This window comes from Cimex lectularius, unplaced genomic scaffold (genome assembly GCF_000648675.2).
Source record: "Cimex lectularius strain Harlan isolate CLEC.00 unplaced genomic scaffold, Clec_2.1 scaffold214, whole genome shotgun sequence".
Taxonomy (NCBI): Eukaryota; Metazoa; Arthropoda; class Insecta; order Hemiptera; family Cimicidae; genus Cimex; species Cimex lectularius.
This window is the reverse complement of record NW_019392963.1, coordinates 313173-334488: the sequence shown is the minus strand read 5'-3', so window position 1 is coordinate 334488 and position 21316 is coordinate 313173. Positions and strand designations below refer to the sequence as shown.

Here is a 21316-nt window from a genome sequence, read left to right as displayed (position 1 = left end):
TCTTTAAAGCATTAAACAAACGTAGGAGATGGCATGAAATATAAGCATGTATAAAGTAAAATTCCTGTTTATTTGCGATTTTTTAAATATAAAATAAATTGGGCTCTTGGAAGATCATATGAATTTTTTAAGTTAGTTTTAGTGCCGGCCAACTACGTAAGCCATCCTCTCTTCTTTAGGTTTGCATTTCTTTGCTTTCTTTTCTTTCTCGAGTTTTAAACCTAATTATAATTTCTTTTATTCCTTCTCCTCCCAAGTTATGATGTTTTTATAATGGTAATCAATCTTTTCTCTTTTGTTTATCCTGCTGCTGCTTGCCTCTCTGTATCTCAGGACCTCGTCCAATTCAACCAAGTCCACTAATGTCCAACATTTCCGGTCTGGTCTAAATACGACGAAACGATTCAGATTTAAACTCGAATAACTTTTACTCCCTTTATAAAAATCCGAACGCAATAAACAACAAACAGAAACTCAACAAGTATGGTAAAGTTAAATTTAAAATGAAAACTGCCAAGAAATCATTTAGAAACACAAAAACACTAGATTTCTCATGCGACAACAATAAAGTAGAACAAATTATGTATATCGGAGATAATAAATTATAAAATTTTGATAATCGCAAGCACTACGGGTAAGACAGTCGCAGATCTACTAGTCGGACAAACCCTGGAGGAAGAAATAGCCTCGTTTATCACTGCCGTCTATTTAACTCATTGTCAGTGCGATAATTTCCGCGACACGCAGGGCCCATCTCGTGTAATTGGCCATTTGAATTGTTTGTCGACAAATTAAACAGTTAGAAAGTCGGATGATTGTTTGTACAGAGAATAAGGACTCGGTTCAACGACTGTTTGAAATCTTTGAAATATTCCGTTTTCACAAATCTCAAACCGGCTATTTCGATATAAACCTATATTGCAATTCTTACGCGTCTTATCGAACGATGTCAAGGATTATTTAAAAAAAAAATTGTTATCCCTTAAAAACAGGTGTTTTGACCTTTATTTATTTATCGGTATAAAATATGTCAGATTGGAAAGGTACGTTTTAGTTTTTAATTAGTTCGTTTATAAACGAGCAACTGGTCCATTAAGAAAAACAATTAATATCCTTGACCAAGTACATATTTATAACAATACTTATGATATATAACAACAGACTTTCATTTTTTTCCGGCCGGCTGGCAGATATGGTCGGCTCCTCTGGTCTTATCTCGCATTTGTTTTATTACTCCTGTCATTAATATCTGACGTCATTAAAATATCCTAAGTCAATTAAAATACACACTCATGCCATTTAAGAAGTATCTAACCTTAAATAGCCTAGATGTGGCGGTTCCCCTACAACTATACTAAAATTATATACAGCCTGAACCTACGGTTGAGAGCCCGGCAAGGCGGTTTTCACCTTGACGCCCTCCCTTCTTTCGCGCCAATAAATACATTCACACACAGTAAAAATCACGATTTCATTACCCAATGTAACCTAGTTGGTTCGACAGGTCTATTGGTACTTGATTTTCAGACAGACCATACACACCTAACCACTCACGCAAATAAATACATTTACAAAATTGGGTAGTCACAAGGTTTTTGATATTACGCCATCGACCACCATCATATCACACTGCAAATAAATATAAAATTAAATAACCTAGACTAATTTGGTGTGTTTGTTGGTACTCTATATTCTATCACAAAAACTCCCAAACATACTACAACGTTTACGCTAATAAATACATTTAGAAATTAAGGATATTATTTCAGCCTACATATGAAAGGGTTCCCTATATGCGACCATAAAGTTTTTTCTACTTCATGTATCAAATCAATTTCTTATTATAACCATCTTTCATTTGTTAAAACAAAAATTAATGGAACTCAAACAAATTCAATCGATCACTATCACTTCCAAAGCTTATAAATCATAAACTAATAACAAATTGCTAATAAATACATGAATTCCATCCTTCAATGAAAATAAGAAATTTGAAGAAGTCAGTTTCATTAAAAAAGAATTTAGTGATGAATCATATTATTTGGATAAAAGTGAATTTATAGTTTTGTTCCATCAAATTAACCCTTTTTAACTTCAAATTAACCCTTTCTTTAATGCATTAAAAACTTAACAAATAGTATGAAATATAAGCATGTAAAGCAAAATTTCTGAGTATTTTGTAATATAAAGTACGTAGGCACCATATATAGAAGACCATATAAAAATTAATTACAATTAAAATTAGAAGTTATATATGATTAAATATAAAAACAAATGATCCTTCTATTAATCCGAGATTATTTTTCTATACTTAAAAAAATAGATTTAATAGAAGAATCATATTATTTAATTGTTGTTGTTTTTTATATTTATTTTTATACATATTTTACTTTTAATTGAAATTAAATTTAATATGATTTTAGATAAGAACCATTTTTATATATTTTTTTAATTCTCAAATTAAAAGAAGAATCTTTTAGTTTTAATTTACATTTATGTAATTTTCATATGGCCTTCTAAGAGCCCAAATATTTTGTATCTAAAATAAATTGTCGCACATATACACGAATTTTACTTTACTTTCTTATGTTTCATACCATGTCCTAAGATTCATGCTTTAAAGGAAGGTTTAATTTGAAATTGAAAAGCGTGAATTTAAGTTAAAAAGGGTTAATTTTCATAAGACATTCCTAACCAGATTATTTTTATGAAATTTTCTTGAACTTCTAGTTAATGTTAAACAGCGTAAATGTGAAATTTAAAAAAAAATTGAAGTTAAACAGCTTTAATTTCAAATTTAAAAAAAAAATTAAAGTGATAAGGATCCATTTGAAATTTAAAAAAGGTTAATTTGAAGTTAAAATAGGTCTTTTTGAAATTAAAAATGGTTAATTTTATAGTTTAAAAGGATTAAAGTTAAAAAGCATGAATTTGATATTTAAAAAAGTTTATTTCAAATTAAAAATGGTTAATTTGAAATGAAATAAAAGGTTCATTTCAAGTTAAAAAGGATTAAAGTTAAAAAGCGTGAATTTTAAATTTAAATTAAGAAGGATTAATTTGAAGTTAACAAGTGTAAATTTGACGGAAAAAAGCTATATATATGTACATCCATGGTTGCTTACAGAAAATACTTTAACTAGACCAACAATTAGAAAAGGTATCCACGGAAGTATTGTAATTGTGACTAATCTATCGCTATATTTAGATTTTTTCTCCTGTTCTTGTAGAATTCTTAAAGTGATTTTATAAATTGTTGTATTGTACCGGAAAAAGCTAATTATCTTTAGGATCGAATCGCGTTCTTGTCTCCTCTCGGACGACCTCGACATTTGTTAATATCCTTCCCTTTTTCGTTATATCCATGGGTAAAAGCATGTTTTTCTAATCTTACGTCTCTTATTTAAAATATTCGCGGCTCATACAAGGCCATTCTGCCTTGAAAGTTTGAAAATATATGTGTTTTTTGTAATTCCATCATCATAAAACATCAAGAATGTTTTCTAAAACCACTGACGTTAAGACCCAAAAAACCAGTTCAAAGCCCCCATACAACTGTCGATTTGATTCACTACATCAAAATAACATTTGGCAGCTAGCTAGGAGTATCGTTGATAATATAATATATAATTTGTGAACCGAGCAACTAAGCAAAGAATCATTATAGTTCCGATTGACCGAATAACGTTTTTTAATTAATTAATCTTTATATAAGGTATTTGTTGAGATAAAAAAGTCAGTGTCACGAGCGGGATTCGAACCCACGATGGGAAGTTAGTGTTCGAGTGGATCGAAGTCACGACAGCTCAAGTGGTAGAGCAGTGGCGTATTTAGCCGAGGGTCGTGGGTTCGAATGCCGCTCGTGATACTGACTTTTTTTAGAGAATGAATATTCGTTTTTCGAAATAAAAAATATGAAGTTTTGGGAAATCAATTTTTGTTTTACTTAACAGAACCTTATAAAACCACACATGGCACATACGGCACAAAAACCAAAATCCGCTTCAAGTAAAGTTGGCGACAAAGATAGTTTCTGAAAAAAAATTCTTATACGTTTTAAGCACCTTAATAAAAAGTATAGCATTATGTGTTTGTAAAATTCTATATTTCCGTATAGTTTGCTGTGAAATTTTTCACGAATTTTGTGTTTTTTTGAGTTAGTATCACCAAAAAAGTATTTAAATACGAATTACGAAAACCAAAATTTAAGTTTTTCTCTCAAATTCCCCGTCCATTTGCCTCGGAATTATTGGGTTGTCCGGAAAATAATGCAGGATTTTAAGTTTTCATTAAAAAAAATCTATATAAAATATTCTGTTTACGTTTACAGGATTACTCATTTGTATGAATGTCAACACTTATTAATCCTCTTCCAAATGATATTGTTTGTTTACCTCTGTAGCATTCCGCTACTTGGAAATAATTCAGTCATCCTTATAATGTCAAAGCGAGAATTTCGTACGATTTTCTTTTACGAGTTTAAACTCGGCCGAAGCGGAGCCCAAACGGCTAGAAACATTAACCAAGTCTGGGGCGAGGGTTGTGTTAATGAGTGCACTGTGCAAAGGTGGTTTAAAAAATTTCGGGAGGAAGATTTCAGCCTTGAAGATGAAGAAGGTCGTGGAAGGCCTTCCTCTCTTAATGATGATGTTCTGCGATCAGTGGTGGAAGAAAACCCCAAAACAACTGTTCGAGAACTTGCAGAGCAACTCAAAGTCAGTAAAACGACCGTCGCTGACCACCTCAAGGCGATTGGAAAAGTGAAAAAACTCGAAAATTGGGTTCCACACTCATTAAACGATCGCCAAAAAAATCAGCGCTTTGATGTTTGTGCATCACTTCTTTGTCGAAACAAAAATGACCCATTTCTGGCCAGAATTGTTACATGTGACGAAAAGTTGATTCTGGACAGTGGCTCGACAAAGGAGAAGCTCCAATACATTTTCCAAAGCCCCCAACTCATCAAAAAAAGGTAATGGTTACGGTATGGTGGGCTTCATTTGGTTTAATACACTACAGCTTCTTAAATCCTGGCGAAACCATCAATGCTGAATCATACTGTAACCAAATTAATACCATGCATCAGAAATTGGCAGTAATGAAGCCCTCTTTGGTCAATCGGAAAGGGCCCATTTTGTTGCATGACAACGCTCGACCACATGTGTCACGTGTAACGTCACAAAAATTATTGGAGCTTGGCTATGAAACTTTGCCTCACCCACCCTACTCTCCGGACCTCTCGCCTACTGACTACCATTTTTTTAGACACCTGGACCACTACTTACAACACATAATATTCAAAAATCAAACGGAACTGGAAAATGCATTTATTGACTTTATCAATTCTAAAAATTCTGAATTCTACTCAGACGGAATTAATAAGTTACCAACACGTTGGGAGAAATGTATTGAGAGTATGGGAAATTATTTTGATTAAAGAACATTGCTTTAAAGTAACTAGTTTCTTTTTTTTTGTTTAATACCAAAATCCTGCATTATTTTCCGGACAACCCAATATTATTATTTTTAACTTATCAAGGGCTTAGAACATTATGAAACTTCACATAATGAAATAAACTTGGACTTATTGTTACTTAATTTTTTTGTGTGATATTATTTTAAAAAATATTAGACACTTGTCCGAGCGGTTTACAATTGCCCCTAGGAACCAAGAATTTAAGAAAATAATTTACAGAATAATTTTAAACATGATTTTCTGTTTTTATTGTCGAAGTATTTCAAAGTTTCAATCTTTCTAAAATGGTTCAAAAACCAAAATAAAGTTGGCTTCCAATAAAGTTGGCGAAAAAGATTATTTTGTTTTTCAATTCTTATTCGTTTTAAGCACCTTAATAAAAAGCATAGCATTATGTGTTTGTAAACTTCTATATTTCCGTATAGTTTGCTGTGAAATTTATCACGAATTTTGTGATTTTTCGAGTTAGTATCTCCGAAAAAGTTACATTGAAATTATAACCACACTCCGCGTGAGTCTTGATAGTGATGAATTTGCAAATGTATTATTGCAACTTCTAATCCTAAGCATTTCAAATTATTCTGATGAAATTATGATGATGATGATTGGGTAGATGAAATGCCACTGAATATCATGACTCGGCATCAAATATAGCAAATATCCCTAGATTACCTTTCAACTTGACATATCTCCCAGAACAGGCAATTAATGCCATTTTTTTAAAATAATTTTATAACTTTAAAATTTTATCATTTTAAATTTTATATATATGGGGACTCGATCGGTATTTGTATAAGCAGCGGGATTCAACATGTCGACAAAGTATATATATATATTTCTATCACAAACTATAAAAAGAAATCGCTGAGTTGTTTGTTAAGTTAAATCGTAAGACAAAGAGAAGAGCGAACACTAATTTTGACCGTTTAATAACCCAGGCAGAATCATTCGGTGAGAACGGGAAGGAAGACTAAAACAAAAATTTACAACGACGTGGAAATTTTGCCAGTTACAAATAAGTAATAAATAAAGTTTATTTCAAGTGTACAATAAATTTCTTTTGTGGAAAAGTAAGCAGTGAAAACAATATTTAACGGACTGTGGCCAACACATTCCCCTTAAAGCTAACGACCTAAGCAAGGCTGCGTTTTATGAATAAGATAGCCTTAGAGTTGATCCTAGTTTTACACTTGTCAAAATGACCGACTAATTTCTTAAGTTATCTCTAGAAGAGACAGAGACAACAGAGCATACTCTATGGTAGATACCTTGAACAATCATTCTTGAAAATGATAAAGTTAAACTATTTCCCTGAGAATAATTCTTTATTTCAGTAAATTAACGAAAATCTCCCAGGAAATACATTAGAAGAGATCAGCACAATAGATATAATTTAATGGCCAAATGAGAAATCCCTATGACTCCATATGGAGAGGACTGAAATCCGACTACTACCTGTGTCCAAGAGGCTGATCGACATCTAATCTCTGACCTGATCAGCGTCGATTGGCATATATCATCCATTTTTCATCACATGCTATTAACCTCCTCAAAAGATTTCAGCTAATATTCATTCAGGTCATGAGGGACCCTCGAATGCTTTTTGACCGTGAGAAAGAAGACAGACCCAGTAGAATAGACAAGTGCGGATAATTTATCGACTCCCTTCATCCAAAACCAGATTAATATACGGCGAGCTTGACCAACAGAACGACCAAATTGGAATGTTATATGAAATCCTGTTCAGATTTTTGGCTGGAATAGAATGTTCTTCTGTACACAGCCTGGTGCCTTTTGTGTTAAATGTGTTGTGAGGTTGAATTTATGAAATCTATAGAAGCCACAATGGATGGCCACAGTTTAAGTATTAAAGGGAGAAACCCTACGACTCCTCACAAAAAATGTAATATTTGCCAAAGGCGGCTTCCTGTTTTTCACGATGGTTGCCGCATTTTACATTTGAACTCCATTTCTTAACTCATTCGTGTAAACTCGTTGTTAAAAATGGCGAAGGAAATGAAACGGAATCTGAAGAAAACTAGGCCGGAAATTCTCATAGAGAACGGTGCCTTTCTGAGGCAACACTAGGTCTGGGTCAATATGCGAGAACCCGCTTGCAGAACCGGACAGACACGGTCGATATATCTTTCAAGTATGCACGGTATCGAGTCGGCGTCCCTTTCTCCAGGGAGACGGTTTCCTTTTCCTCCGTGGCCTTGCGATAGTCCTTCCTCTGGAAAAAAAGTCGATGCATAGCAAATAAGAACCACCTGCGTTGTGTCCGATGTGTTTACAGTTTGAATATTTTTGGAGGACGACTGGATCGGTTTATCCTTGAAATAGCAGCGTCTAAGTGGAATCGTTTCCACGTTTCCGTTTCACACTGAAAAATAAAATTAATTTGATTTCCGTTCTGTAGGATTAAATTTATGAACCCTTGAGTCACTCCACTTCCGAGTATTTGTTACAGTCCTTGGCAGTGTAAGGACTGAGTATATGTTTAAAGAAATTTAAAATCATTTATTTAAAAAAACAGTTATATAAATTTGTATTCATCTTTAAGTTTTACCCTGATGATTGACCTTAAAAATAAGTCGAAAGCTCGGCAGATAACAGTTAAATTTGTTTTTCATTGATAGGGTCTCGCACCCGGACATGTTTTGCAAACTTAAACTCTTCCTACCCACTCCTCATTACCTTATCCTGAAATCCTATCAAACCGATCGCTTCTTCAGAGTGATCAACGAATTCTCGGAAGTCGGATAGATACAAGCCGGCGTCCCACAAGGGAGCATCCCAAAGTTTCCCCTCAAACATCCAAGGCTCATAAGAATTCTAGCGTTTGGTCTATGTCCATTGGTACCAGCTCACCACCCATACTCGGTCCTGGAGCTATTTGTATGTCAGATAAATCTAGCATTAACTGACATGCCTTTGTTTCAAGGTATAAAACAACCACAAGCATAGGACTGTGCGGAAAAGGCGATTGGATAGCGCAATTTTAGGGGTGTAAGAAGCGAGGGGCAAAACGGTAGAATACAGGGTTGCTCTGCTCTCCAATGGCTATTATTTTGTTCGTAATGCCCGGCCGTTTGATCTCCTTGGTACAATGATCGACAGCCAAAGACATCACCTAAAGCACCAAGGATCATAAGAATTCTATCTCTTGGTTTATTTTCATAGATAACAGCACCTGTCTCATACTCGATCCAGGATCCCATCCATTATATTATTCATCCTGCTCACCTACATATACACCATAATACCGACATCACGAACGACACAATTTTGTCCTTTAACTCGAATCCCAGCTACCTAGGACATCCAGGAACACCTTAATCTTATCGAAGACTGGTGCCAAAAGTGGAGGACAAAATGAATGACGAACAACATGTACTCAGTGTACGTTCACATTGAAAAAACAGTCTCGCAAATAATCAGACCTTACCAAATATCTATAGAGAGCAGACTGACGTGGAATACCCATAAAAGACTTAATAAACAACAACACAACAGTAGTTTTGAAGAGAGAGAGAGAGAGAGAGAGAGAGAGAGAGAGAGAGAGAGAGTGAGTGAGTTAGAGTACGAAAGAGGAAGAGAGAGTGTGAGTTGGTGAGTGAGAGTAAGAGACAGGAAAGAGAGAGAGAGAAAATGAGTGAGTGAGAGGGAGAGTAATACAGAAGACCAGACAATCTTATATTATACGAATTTTCTAGAAGTTTTTTGTTCAATCACCTCACCTCCCTTCACTGCTAAAAACGATGGAAAAAGAGGAAAAAGGAAAATGTTAAATAATTTTTTTAAATTGATTTTTTAAAGAACAATTGACATTATATATGTATTCTAATAGCTTTAAAGCTTTATGTGTGTAATAATAATAGTGTTGTGTTCAAATAATTTTTTTGTCTATATGTACGTACTTTTTTATCCGAATTTTTCAATAATCCCAATATTCCTCTGCAGATATTACTGATAGAAGAATGTATGACGGAAATTTTCAAATAAATTAGATGTGAGTCCACCGTCAGTCATACAATAACACTGTTCCGTTGAAAAATGTTTAATATTTTAACGAATTTAAACGTTAGGTGACGAAAGTTAAATCTCAAAATATATCACACGATTTAAACGATGGAAATTTAAAAAAATAATAATAATTTTAATTATTTATTAAGACAATCCCAAAAAATGGAATGCATGAGTATCGGACTTCAACCGCAGTTCCTGACACACCCACCTGGTGCCTTGTTCTTTGTGGACGTTTGTACACCATAGTTTTGACCGTTTTTGGCCATTATCAATCGATAACCCATACAGATGCTGTTTCGGTACTCTTGACTACTTTGGGAAGCGTTTGCTTTAAAACAGGAGATAGTCTTTATACGTCCGTAAAGACAAAGAGAAAGATGGAGCAACTTGATCTAACAATAAGTTACAAAAGCTTGGCTCGGATAAAGGTACGGAGGTGTTGACTTGGCTAATATAACATCCTGTCTTATTCAACCGTTTAACTTTAGTTAGTGAAAACGGACATCTTTCCCTTTAACAATTTCATTTCTGTCATGGTTAATGTAGAAAAGGCAGGCGAATGGAATGAGCTTTTGTACCCGTATAGATTTTTGTGATAATACTAATCAGTAAAGGCACTCGTGGATAATAAAAAAACTATTGAAAATCTAAGGTTACAAAGCATTTTTAATTAATTTGTTACAACTGCCAATGAGATATACAAAGGAAAAAGCGCGAAGAGGATTCGGGTGAGTCACGGTCGTTAAATTAGCCGTGAATGGGCTATCTGGGCGAGCTTTTAACGGATTGTTAACTCTGCCGGTTGGCGATGCTTCTACAATTAGGTTAATACGTCTAGGATGAAAATAACGTAACAATTTCACTTCGACGTAATACTTTCACCCTGACTATTATTTACTAGGTCGAACAGACGCTTACCAACCTCTTCCTTACTTTGTACCGGTCATTTTTACTTTTCGAAGTGGAAACGACGTCAGACTCAACATCCGACGTTCTTCTGGGAAAGTTAGGGTTAAATAGGACCTATGTGAAACCTATGGACTTGTTAAGAAAGGACAAGATAGACAATAGCGACACTGGCTGGCTTAAATCGATATCCACTCGGACACCCAGGCACTAAAGGGAATTACCTCGTCGGTATGTCCAGAGCTGTTTGGGATTGCATCAAGGTTGGCAACAACACCACCCTTGTCTGAATACGAGGGCAGAGGTGCAACGAGGAGGTTGATAAATTGCCCAAGGAAAGCTCAATCAGGTCTATCGTCTCTCTCGGACTTGTTAAGAATAAGCTCTAATGTATTCAGGACAGAGGCATTCGCAGAAACCACGGCACTAAACACTAGACTAGAATGATAGTAGAACTGGACACTGCGGACTCCGGATATTAGACGCGGAGCAGCTTCTGCATGTCCTGTGTTTCTCTGTTTGCAGAGGGTTTCTCCCTTTTGCATTGAAACTTTTGCCTATGGAGTACAAAGTGCCCTTTCTTTTATGGAGTACATAACTCTTCTCAGGGTTATGGTATCGAGGTCTTAATTTCTCCTTAATTTCCTAGGTACTATAGCCTTTTAAAAAGCCTTTGCAGGGCAGTTTATATGAAACGCTCTGTTGTCTCTGTCTCCTCTGGATATAGTTGACAATGATCATTTAATAGCCAATAATAGTTTTAAAGCGATACGTACTGAAACATGTTCTGTACCTGTTAGGTTTTTAATTTCTTTTTGTTGAGAAGGATTTCTTCTTTAGCCTTTTTAATTCCTTTCTGTTGAGAAGGTTTTTTTCTTTTTTATATTAAATTGTATTAGATAAGTAGTATTTTTGTTTACCTCATGCTTGGCATAAGTTCGCGGTATTTCTTTTCTTTAATAACCCAAGATACCAGTTCTTTCTTTTTAACGTGGCTTTTTATTTATGCCACAAACTGGATTAAGGCTTATGTGTTGGTCCGAGGCTCCCTTTTTAGCGAGGATTTCTTCTACCTCGTTTCCTAAAAGTCGCCCATAGTCTTAGCTTGCGTCGCCCTTGCATATTTTTTTCCGTGAATCAGAGTTATGAACCATGCCTAACCCCACCTAACCTTCCCTAACTCTAACCCAACCGTCCCTAACTCTAACCTAACCGTCCTAATTCTAACCTAACCGTCCCTAATTCTAACCGAACCATAACCTTTCTCATGTGCACTCCCCGATAACACAAAAAACGATGACGTCTATCTATTACATACCATGTTAAAAAACTTTGTCGGTTTAGACTTAAAGGTTAACGGTAGGCACCGTTACGAAGGACGAGGAGTTTTGATTATGTGGCAAGATGAACTAAGGGAAATGTGTCATTTTGTAATGATGTGAGAATGACAACACAAAATGTCGAGATCCTTGCACTTGTGACAGACGACACTAGGATGGGGTTCCTTTTGAGAGTAGATATTTCATTGCCTCAAGTCTGGCGTTCTCAGTATTTAGATTTTAGTGTTTTTTTATGTGGCTTTTATTTATGCCACAAAATGGATTTTGGCCTATGTGTAGTTTTGAGGCTTTCTTTTTAGATAGGATGTCTACTACCTAGATGCCTGATATTCCTTCATGACCTGGGGCCTACCTTTGCATCAGGCTATTTGTAAATCCCAATTTGTTAGGGTAGTCAGGCAGTTCCAGACAAGAATTGAATTGATCTCGAAAGCTTGGAGCGTTCGGCTTTTAGGGCTGCCAGGCTATCATGTAGTATTATTCTTGTTGCACCCTTGAGACGTTTGTTATTTATTTCATGTGAACATGTTTGTAAGGCCAGCAATTCGTCTTGAAAGATACTTGTAATTGATCCAAGAGCCATGTGGTGTTCATAGTTAGATACTTTAAGACGAATTTCCATTTACTATTTTCAATGTATACAAAGAGCTTCAATTTTATGTCCTACGTTGGTGCGAAGGCCTATGCAGGCTGAGATCGCTACTCTTAGGAGATACCAGCCAAGGTCTGAACGATACACACGTGAGCCCTTCAAGCTTTGGGATCTATTAAAAAGCATATTTTCAGCTTCGAAGAGCTCCAGGTAAAAATAGAGGTTGCACAGATGTCGACTCCTAGAAATCTAATCCAAAACCTACAAAATAAATTAATTATGGAAAAATTGTGCATCAAATGATGTCTGTGTCATCCCGCTATATTTTCCTCAATAACTTTCGCTTACCTAGAAGAGTGTTTGCAGTGGATTTTGGGCAAAAAGAGAATTTCTTCATCCTAGCTAATGAAACGTCGCTCGCTCTTTCCCAAGGAGGGCCACGAAAGAGTAGAAGATTAATTTCATCTTCACGCAACGAAGAGCACGCAGGTCGTGTGCAATCCGTCTTCCCGTCCGATTGCCGCATTTATTCCTTTAGATTTCGCACCGGCCCTGTTTTGTCCACCCCTGGCAATATGTTGTGTACAGCAATAGCTTTTTTTAATTTGCAATCAACTTGGAGAAAATCTGAAGCAGTGCGAGGTTGAGGTCCAAAAATAAACCGAAACGAATCATGCCAAAGAAATGACCTATGTGAATGTCTCAAAGGGGCTGATTCTGATAGACAACTTTCCATGTTTGTCTGTAAGTAATAAAAAAGGGAACTTGGAAAGCTTTCTTTCTTGGGTCGACCAGGCTGGACCAGTTCGCAGGTAATTTCAATTTTCCTCTCCACAAAAAGGTAAAAATTTTTATTTCCTTTCGCTAATGACCGATAAATATTACTTGATCACATAAGATTCAATTTACTGTGCATTATTCATTCAATTAATTAAGGTTTTTAGTTGAGATGAAAAAAAGCTAATGGCACGAGAGGGATTCGAACCCACGACCTTCGGCTTGATACGCCGCTGCTCTACCACCTGAGCTATCGTGACCTCGATCCACTCGGACATCAACTCACCATCTCAACCCCACCTTATGAGTTTTCCCTCCTTTTGCCATTTTTCAAATGTCGTGTAATCGGTTTGGATTCTCGACGACAATTGAAAAATGGCAAAAGGAGGGAAAACTCATAAGGTGGGGTTGAGATGGGGAGTTGATGTCCGAGTGGATCGAGGTCACGATAGCTCAGGTGGTAGAGCAGCGGCGTATCCAGCCGAAGGTCGTGGGTTCGAATCCCTCTCGTGCCATTAGCTTTTTTTTCATCTCAACTAAAAACCTTAATTAATTGTAATGTATTAATTGGTCAAGCGGACCACGAAATTAGTGAATTTAGGAATTACTGTGCATAATTTGCTTTAATTTATTCTTATGAAAATATATTTCTTTTCTAACTTTAAAATGCTGCTGAAAATGATGCTTTTTTCGATGCTGTGATTTATTGGCAAGGAATTAGAATCGATGAAAATAATTGTGTCAAATATAATTCTTGCTTTAAATATAAGCGATATACTGGTTAAATATAAATTTAAGACGTGTCTCAGAATGAGTGCAATGTACATATGTATATATATTTTTGCAATTGTATTGCAGAAGTTAGTAAGTTTCTGCATGGATTGGGGCTGAAATGATCTAGCTGTCTGAGCCCCCGTTGTTTGGGTGGCGACTATCTCCTCGGCATCTGGCCTATGGGAGATACTAACGACCCCATAACGGGGTAAGTGAACTCCGTTGAGATATAGACCCTAGGGACAGCACATCGGTGTGAAATCCAAATAAGATTTGTCGTTTGTTTTGGACAGGAAGCAGGCGACATTCGAAAAAATATCGCTCATTTTCTCCTCGCAACTGCTGTCTAACTAGATAGTCCCATGGACAGATGACAATACTTGATATCCTAAATATCAAATTAGACTAAAAAGCCTCTATTGCCCAAAGTCAGATTTTCAATTATATCCGAGACATTTCACCTTTCAGGCTAACAAACTTTACTCTCTAAGAAATTTATAACTTTAGACAAGAACTTTGGAAAGTTGTAAGAGGTTATCTTCTAAGAGATTTTGATTGCTTAAGGTTACAATTTAAAAAAAAATAATCTCATAGGGTTTTTAGAGCTCTTCCTGTTGATGTCATCAAATTTACAACACGATTAACATTTTACAAGATATGGAGAAGTGAGAAAGATTGAAGTAACCTGAAAAGTGAAATATCTCGAACACAATTGAGAATCAGACTTAATACACATTGAGATGCTTTTCATTCAATTCGGCAATATTTATATTCTCCTGAAGTATTGCGTTTGTTTACGAGACACCCTGTATAAAAGACAGATATGACCCTCCGGAAAGCCAGTAGCGGAGTAAGATTAGGGTCGTAGCAGTTACCCTTTATTGCTACCTATCCACATGTACCAGCGGCACAAAATAATTGGTTTAAATTGACTCATTAGGACAACATAAATATCGGCAGCCTTTGTGCCAAAGCGGGAATCTGAATCAAAGAACGAAGAGGGGTAATGGACGCTGAAAAAATATTAGGAGTAAAAGGAGTTTGTTTATTGGTGCTCACATATTTTCTCCGTTACGAAAAACAATGTATCCTAAACATATCTATTCTAACCATTCTTAATGTAACCTAATCCATAACTAATTCTAACGTTAATCCTTACACCACCTACCTAACTTAACCAACTATAAAACCACCAAACCTACCCATGCGCACTCCCCCGAAATCGATGACATGTATCCAGCACAAAAACACACCGATGTGAAAAAACTCGGTCGGTTTGAACCTAACGATAAACATCGCAGCGTTTAGAAGAACGAGGAGTTTTCATTATTTGGTAAGATGAGCGAAGGGAAAATGTGTAATTTTGCACTTGTCGGAGAAGACATTAGGAAAGCCAACACACTGGGTTGTTTTTAGTCTTTTTGAGTACCTGGCATACCCAGTATTTGTGTTCTTTAGTAATCCAAGATTCCAGTTCTTTTTTAAACGTGGCTTTTATTTATGCCACAAAATAGATTTAGGCCTATATGTTGTCCCGAGGCTCTCTTTTTAGCTAAGATGTCTACTGCCTGGATGCCTGAAATTCCTTCATGACCCGGGACCACCTTCGCCTCAGGCTATTAGCAGATCCCAGTATTTTTTCTAGCCTAGCAATCCGGCTTGAAAGATTTGCGGTTGATCGAAGGGCCATGTGGTGCTCATAGTTAGGCTAGTCGGCAAGGATAACCTAACTAGGCGAGAATAGTCTGACCAAGCTGATCGGTAACGACCGAATTACTGATGAAGTGTTCACTTTAATAAATCCAACTATTTTCGTTGTTACGTTTCAGCGCATTTCTCTCTGAATATGGCGTGAAGCCGAAACGGATATGAGTGAAATTTACGAAACCGGCAACAATAGTCTGACCAGGACGATCGGTAAAGACCGAATTACTGATGAAGTGATTACTTTACTAAATCCGGCCTATTCTTGTTGTTACGTTTCAGTGCATTTCTCACTGAAGATAGCTTGAAGCCGAAACGGATATGTGTGAAATTTATGAAACCGGCGAGAATAGGCTGACCAGGATGATCAGTAACGACAGAATTATTGATCAAGTGATCATTTTCCCGAGTCAGCCTATTCTCGTTGTTATGTTTCAGTGTATTCCTCACTGAAGACGGCGTGACGCGTAATTCAGTAACATGAGTTTAACCACCCCTAGAACGACCCACACCGCCAAAAAAATGTTGCCGATGTCTAGTGGCTAAGATCGAATCATATGAATCCAGTTCTATCTCTATTCTTTCCGTTAAAGCAGCAGCATGTTAAAAAAATAGGTAATTTACACAACTGGACTTTCTGGCTCAGACTTTAACCGGTACAATTAACATGAGACGAGAATGCTTCGTAATCCAAATAAGAATCCAGGTAACATTGGACTGAGTGGCTGACGGCCCTAGGATTCTCTTACGATTTTTTTTGTGACCAACGCGTTATAATTTTTTCACTCTTTAAGATCCAAAGTTTTATTGCAGAAGGCGATATTTTGAATTTGACTATTTCTTCAGAAGTTGTACAGGAACTGCAAAAGTAATACATGGAGCATCCCCACGTTCAAGACAGGAAGTTTTTGAAGGGGCTCTTTATTCCTCTATGTATTCAAAAATTATATGATCTGTTGTATTTGAAACGTTATGCTTTAAAAGGCTATTGGTAATTCAAATGCGTTAAAATTTTGTTTTTTTAGTTTGCGGACTGAGCGACCACACGACAGTCGGCAAGTGTTGGCGGTTTAAACAAGTTCTTGAGACACTAGAGAAAGACGTCCAGTACCACCATCACACTATAAAACCTGCATTATAAATCCAAAGAAAACTTTAAAAGATGGTCTTCGGCTTTAATTTTTTTTTAATATAAACTCTCGTGTTAAAACTTCAGGGCAAAACAATTTTCTCACTGAAGTTGGCATTGTGGAAGGGTTTAAATGGGGTGTAAATCTAATAAATCCTTGCCACCTACAGGAAAAACTCGCCTACCTGCCCATGGTCCGAATTTCGAGACGAAATCCGGGTCAGGAGTTGTGCACCTTGGCAGGAGATGAGCACGGATCGCTATGAAGATATCCCAGAGCAAATCGGCGAGTAGGAAGCCGACGACGACCACTCCGACGAGGGCGAACACTGTCATCAACGGGTTCATGTCAAACCGGCGTTACGTCTGCACGAAGACTCAACACTCAGCAGTCAGCACGAGGAATGAATGGTGCAAAAGTGCAACGGTGGTAAGGGGGGCACCACACTCGATTGGTGGGGAACGCGCACCGCGACGCCCTTCCTTCCACCGTTTTACAAAGTAGACAGACTTTGTAAATCACACGCGACGGTTTGTCTACTTTCGCTCTGGACCTTTTTTTGCTGTAATGTAAAAAGCAAACGTAATACAATTTTACGAATTCGAAAGAGAAAAACAATAATAGGTAGTATAGAGGGTACTCAATGCATTAAGTTCACCAGAACATTCTACGCCCCATATGGAAGAAAAACACCATACAAACCATAGTCCGATTCTCAACCCTTTCGCAAATATTCAACATTTTGTTTTTTCAATCATCTACGGTTTTCTTCATCTACTCGTAGCTCTTGAACTATTCATTTTTATGGAAATCCAAAAACAGTATGGAAAAAAGCGTTAAATTTCCATTACCCCTTTCAATTTAATTTTTTTTTTTAAACAAACACTAAATCTTTCAAAAACTGCTAAATTTAAAACTAGAAAAAACACAACTAAATTTGCCTCATTGGAAAAATTCAAGGCAAATTTCATAAAAATTTATTCGTTTACTAAGCTTTCTAGCGGCATACCCTTTTCTTTAATAACATCGAACCAAAATGAAGAAATGTTATGCTAAATGTGATAAAAGTGGTGACAGTATGAAAAATGAAGAATGGGGTTAATGTAGTCAATTCAAATTTTTGTCGTGGGCAAAGTTTAACCTAACTAGCTTTAACATAGAAGAGGACGACCAGTTTGGTTTCTACATTCCAAAATATTGGACACGTATCCACCACTTCTTGCTAATAGTCCCTGGTTTTTTGGTCAAAAAACTTTTGAAATTTGCTGTTTTTTAGCATTTTTGTTTTGCCATTCTACTTGCTCAAATCAACTATGTGGATATATCATTTTACAGTATTTTTTATGTAGATTGCGATAAAATATAGTAAAAGCTATCAAAGTTTATCAATGACAAAAAAATTTCTAAAAGCTAAATATTTTTCAAGTAAACTAAGACCTAATTTTTCTCCACGGAACAAATTTTAAAAATTTAAAAATAGAAATTTCGTTTTAGCACCTCAGAGGCCCCTAAATATAATTTTTTTATAATTTAAATTTATCGACTTTTTACCCCTAATTTGTTCCGATTTTTAAAGTCGTTATTGGAATATCTGATTGAAACGACTATAATTAAAAAAATGTTAAAAGGATTTTAACGTCAAACTGAACGAAGAGGATCGTAGCTTTTTAGCGACGTATGTACTATAAAAATTTATAAAAAATTTCTATAAGAAAATTCACAAAATATGAAAATTATTGACCAGAAATTAACCTCGTTTTTGATGGAAATAATATCCTATTTTAATGTTTGGTGCAGTTATAAAATGAACTTGACATTTTCTTTAAAACGAAATATCAACCATGAAAATCGGTCTCCTAGGTTTTGAGTGCACTAGGAATGTCACGAGAAGGTCGTCGTTATTATATTAGCCAAAAAGTTAAATTCTTACAATTTTACACCGATTTCCGCGAAAGTCGGTATCTGAGGGTTTTATAACGCTAGAATCACCACAAAGAGGTCAAATCCAAGTTTTGACCATTTTCTTATTTACATTGCATACAGAATTTTGTTAAAATATGCAAAAAAGCAGTGTTTTGTTGATTTATCTTTTTAATACCAAATTAGAGTATTGTGCGTCATATTCGTAGAACATTTTTGTCTTTATGTTAACCAACAATGAAATTATTACACCACAAATATTTTTTAATTTATAAATAACGATTTATGCTCATTTAATTAAATTTACTTTATACTTATTTTTTATTAATATTTTAATTTATACAATAAATAAATTCATTCAACCAGAATTATATTTGGTCCTTCCTGTTTCAAAATTAATGAATTTGAATTTTGTTGAGAATGTGGTGGAGAGTTTTGCTAATCAACGACCATTATAATAAATTTAGAATAATGAATTAATATAGGGTAAAAAGCAAATGGACAAAATGTAAATGAGCGAAGAATGTGCTTGTGAAGTTAATGCATTGAGTAGAGAGACACCCTAAAAGTATTAACTTTTCTTAATGAATATGATAATATATATTTATTATTTATTTGCACATGAACTATACACATAATAAAATATTCCTAATGCTATAAAATCCTGGACAAAACACTATGACCAGTACTGCACCCAAAGGACATGTGTTATGAGAAGCTGGCATTCAGTTTGTTATTGGGTTCAAGTGAGGATGTCTCGGGGCCATGGGAAGTAGTATTGAGTAGTCCATTCTTGGGACAGGTAGTAGTAAAGAGGGCTTGAACAATAGGGTTAGGATGGGTTGAAAGATTGGAGTGAAACTTGAAGAAGAGGGAACGGATCAATTCTTTGACGGAAGGTTAAGGTCATTGTGGATAGTGAGGTTGGAGACAAAGTAAGTAGTTTGGAGAATTCTTCTGAGGAGTTTTGATTGGAATGATTCATGAACCTTATATGGCTTGGTGAAGCCCCCACAGTTCTGCTCTGTCCAAATAGGTCTAAGTAATGTTTTGTACAGTAGTATTCACATCTGATTTCAGTCCTATAAGTCTTCGTAGAGGTGTCTAAATTGTCTTGTCGCTTGAGTCTTGTGTGAGGATTCCCTGTCAGCCTTCTGTCTAAATACAGCCTTAAGTGTTTTACGTGTGTAGATGACGGCAGTTTTTTACAGTTAACATATAGATATGAGTAAGGCTGAACCTAATTTTGGTGTATTTGTCCTCGTTCAGTTTCAACTTCCGCATTTTGCACCATTCTTCAATGAGCTCAAGATACCCCTGGATATTATTGGAGGTTAGGAGAAAAAATTATTGTCCACGTATGTTGTAAAGATGATGGGATGAATTCGCAGGTCAGAAGTATAAATTGTATATATTGTAGAATGGACTAAGTATGTCCCCATTGGTCTGGATCAGTCTGACATCCGAAAATTCATTGCTTCATGCTCTGAAGCAGCAGTCAGTTAGATAGGATTTTAAGATTTGGTGATGAGTGGGTAGGAACTGCTTTAGTATGAAGAGAACTACTAGGTGCCAGACCTGTCAAAAGCTTGGGACATATTTAAGAATGCATTCCCCTGTTCTCCAAAGCAGAGAAAATAGTGTCACCAACCCTGAAACATTGCTGAGTCGTGGAATGACGAGGACGGAAACCAAATTGGAGTGAAGGAATGACATTATGTAGATCTGGATGGGTATTTGGTGTTTTAAAAGAAGTCTTTCAAGTCCTTTGGACATTACTGGGAGAAGGCTGATAGGTCTGTAACAGGATATGTGGCTGGGAGGTTTGTATGGTTTAGTTATGAGAGTGATTATGGAATATTTCCATAGTAGAGAAAGTGAGAAGTTTGTATGATTGAATAGTAAATAATTCTTCTTCTTCTTGGTAGAAATGATTCTTCTTCTTATTTATATTCTGCATTTTCTTCATCACCATCCTCGAGAGGCCCATTTAAGGGCAAAGGCTTGCCCAAGTTTTTTCCAAGAGTTATTGTGTCTGGCGATTTTTCCCCAAAGGTTCCCGGCGTGTTGGATCAAATCATCTTTTAAATTGTCTATCCCGTTTTTTCCATCACATGGGATCAGTACTTCTTCATGTCCATCTATCATCACTAAACCTCGCGATGTGATCTGCCCATTGCCATTTTAATGTCATAATGGTTTCTATTACATGTGTTAAGTTTGTTTGCTTCCATGTTTCTTTATCTTTAATTTTATCTCTTCTATTTATAGAGAACGTACTCCTCCCCATGTCCTTTGGGTTGTTCTTATTCTATTGATCTCTGAGATAAGGGTTATGTTAGGCATGAATTAGCTAGTGGGTTGGGGTGAGAGGAGAGTTTATCACGATTCGTTGAAAATTTGGTGGGGATTAATTTATTTACAAAGGGTGTGAAGTCATTGTGGAGGGTGGTATTGGGGACAAAGTAGGGAGTGTTGACTAAGGACTGAATTCATTGGATATTTGTAGGTGTAGCATGCCCGTTTCAGTCCTATGTCACATCAATTTTAGTAGTGTGTGAAAGTCAGCTTTTTGTTGACATATTTGCTTTGCAGGATTTTAAAATGAGGTCCTCTCATGTTATAAATTACTAGCTACCTTCAGGTTGTTAATCATCAACCCCCCCCC

At 36.0% G+C, this 21316-nt stretch overlaps 1 protein-coding gene across 1 annotated transcript in view; it reads right to left on the bottom strand.

The window, feature by feature from the left end:
• LOC106671099 (inactive hydroxysteroid dehydrogenase-like protein 1) overlaps positions 1–17158 on the bottom strand; it is a 66598-nt gene extending 49440 nt beyond the window's left edge. The window contains exon 1 of the mRNA XM_014401924.2: positions 16913–17158. Within this exon, the coding sequence (XP_014257410.1) occupies positions 16913–17075 (163 nt within the window). The 5' untranslated portion in view covers positions 17076–17158. The remainder of the gene's footprint in view (positions 1–16912) is intronic.
• Between the last annotated feature and the right edge of the window lie 4158 nt (positions 17159–21316).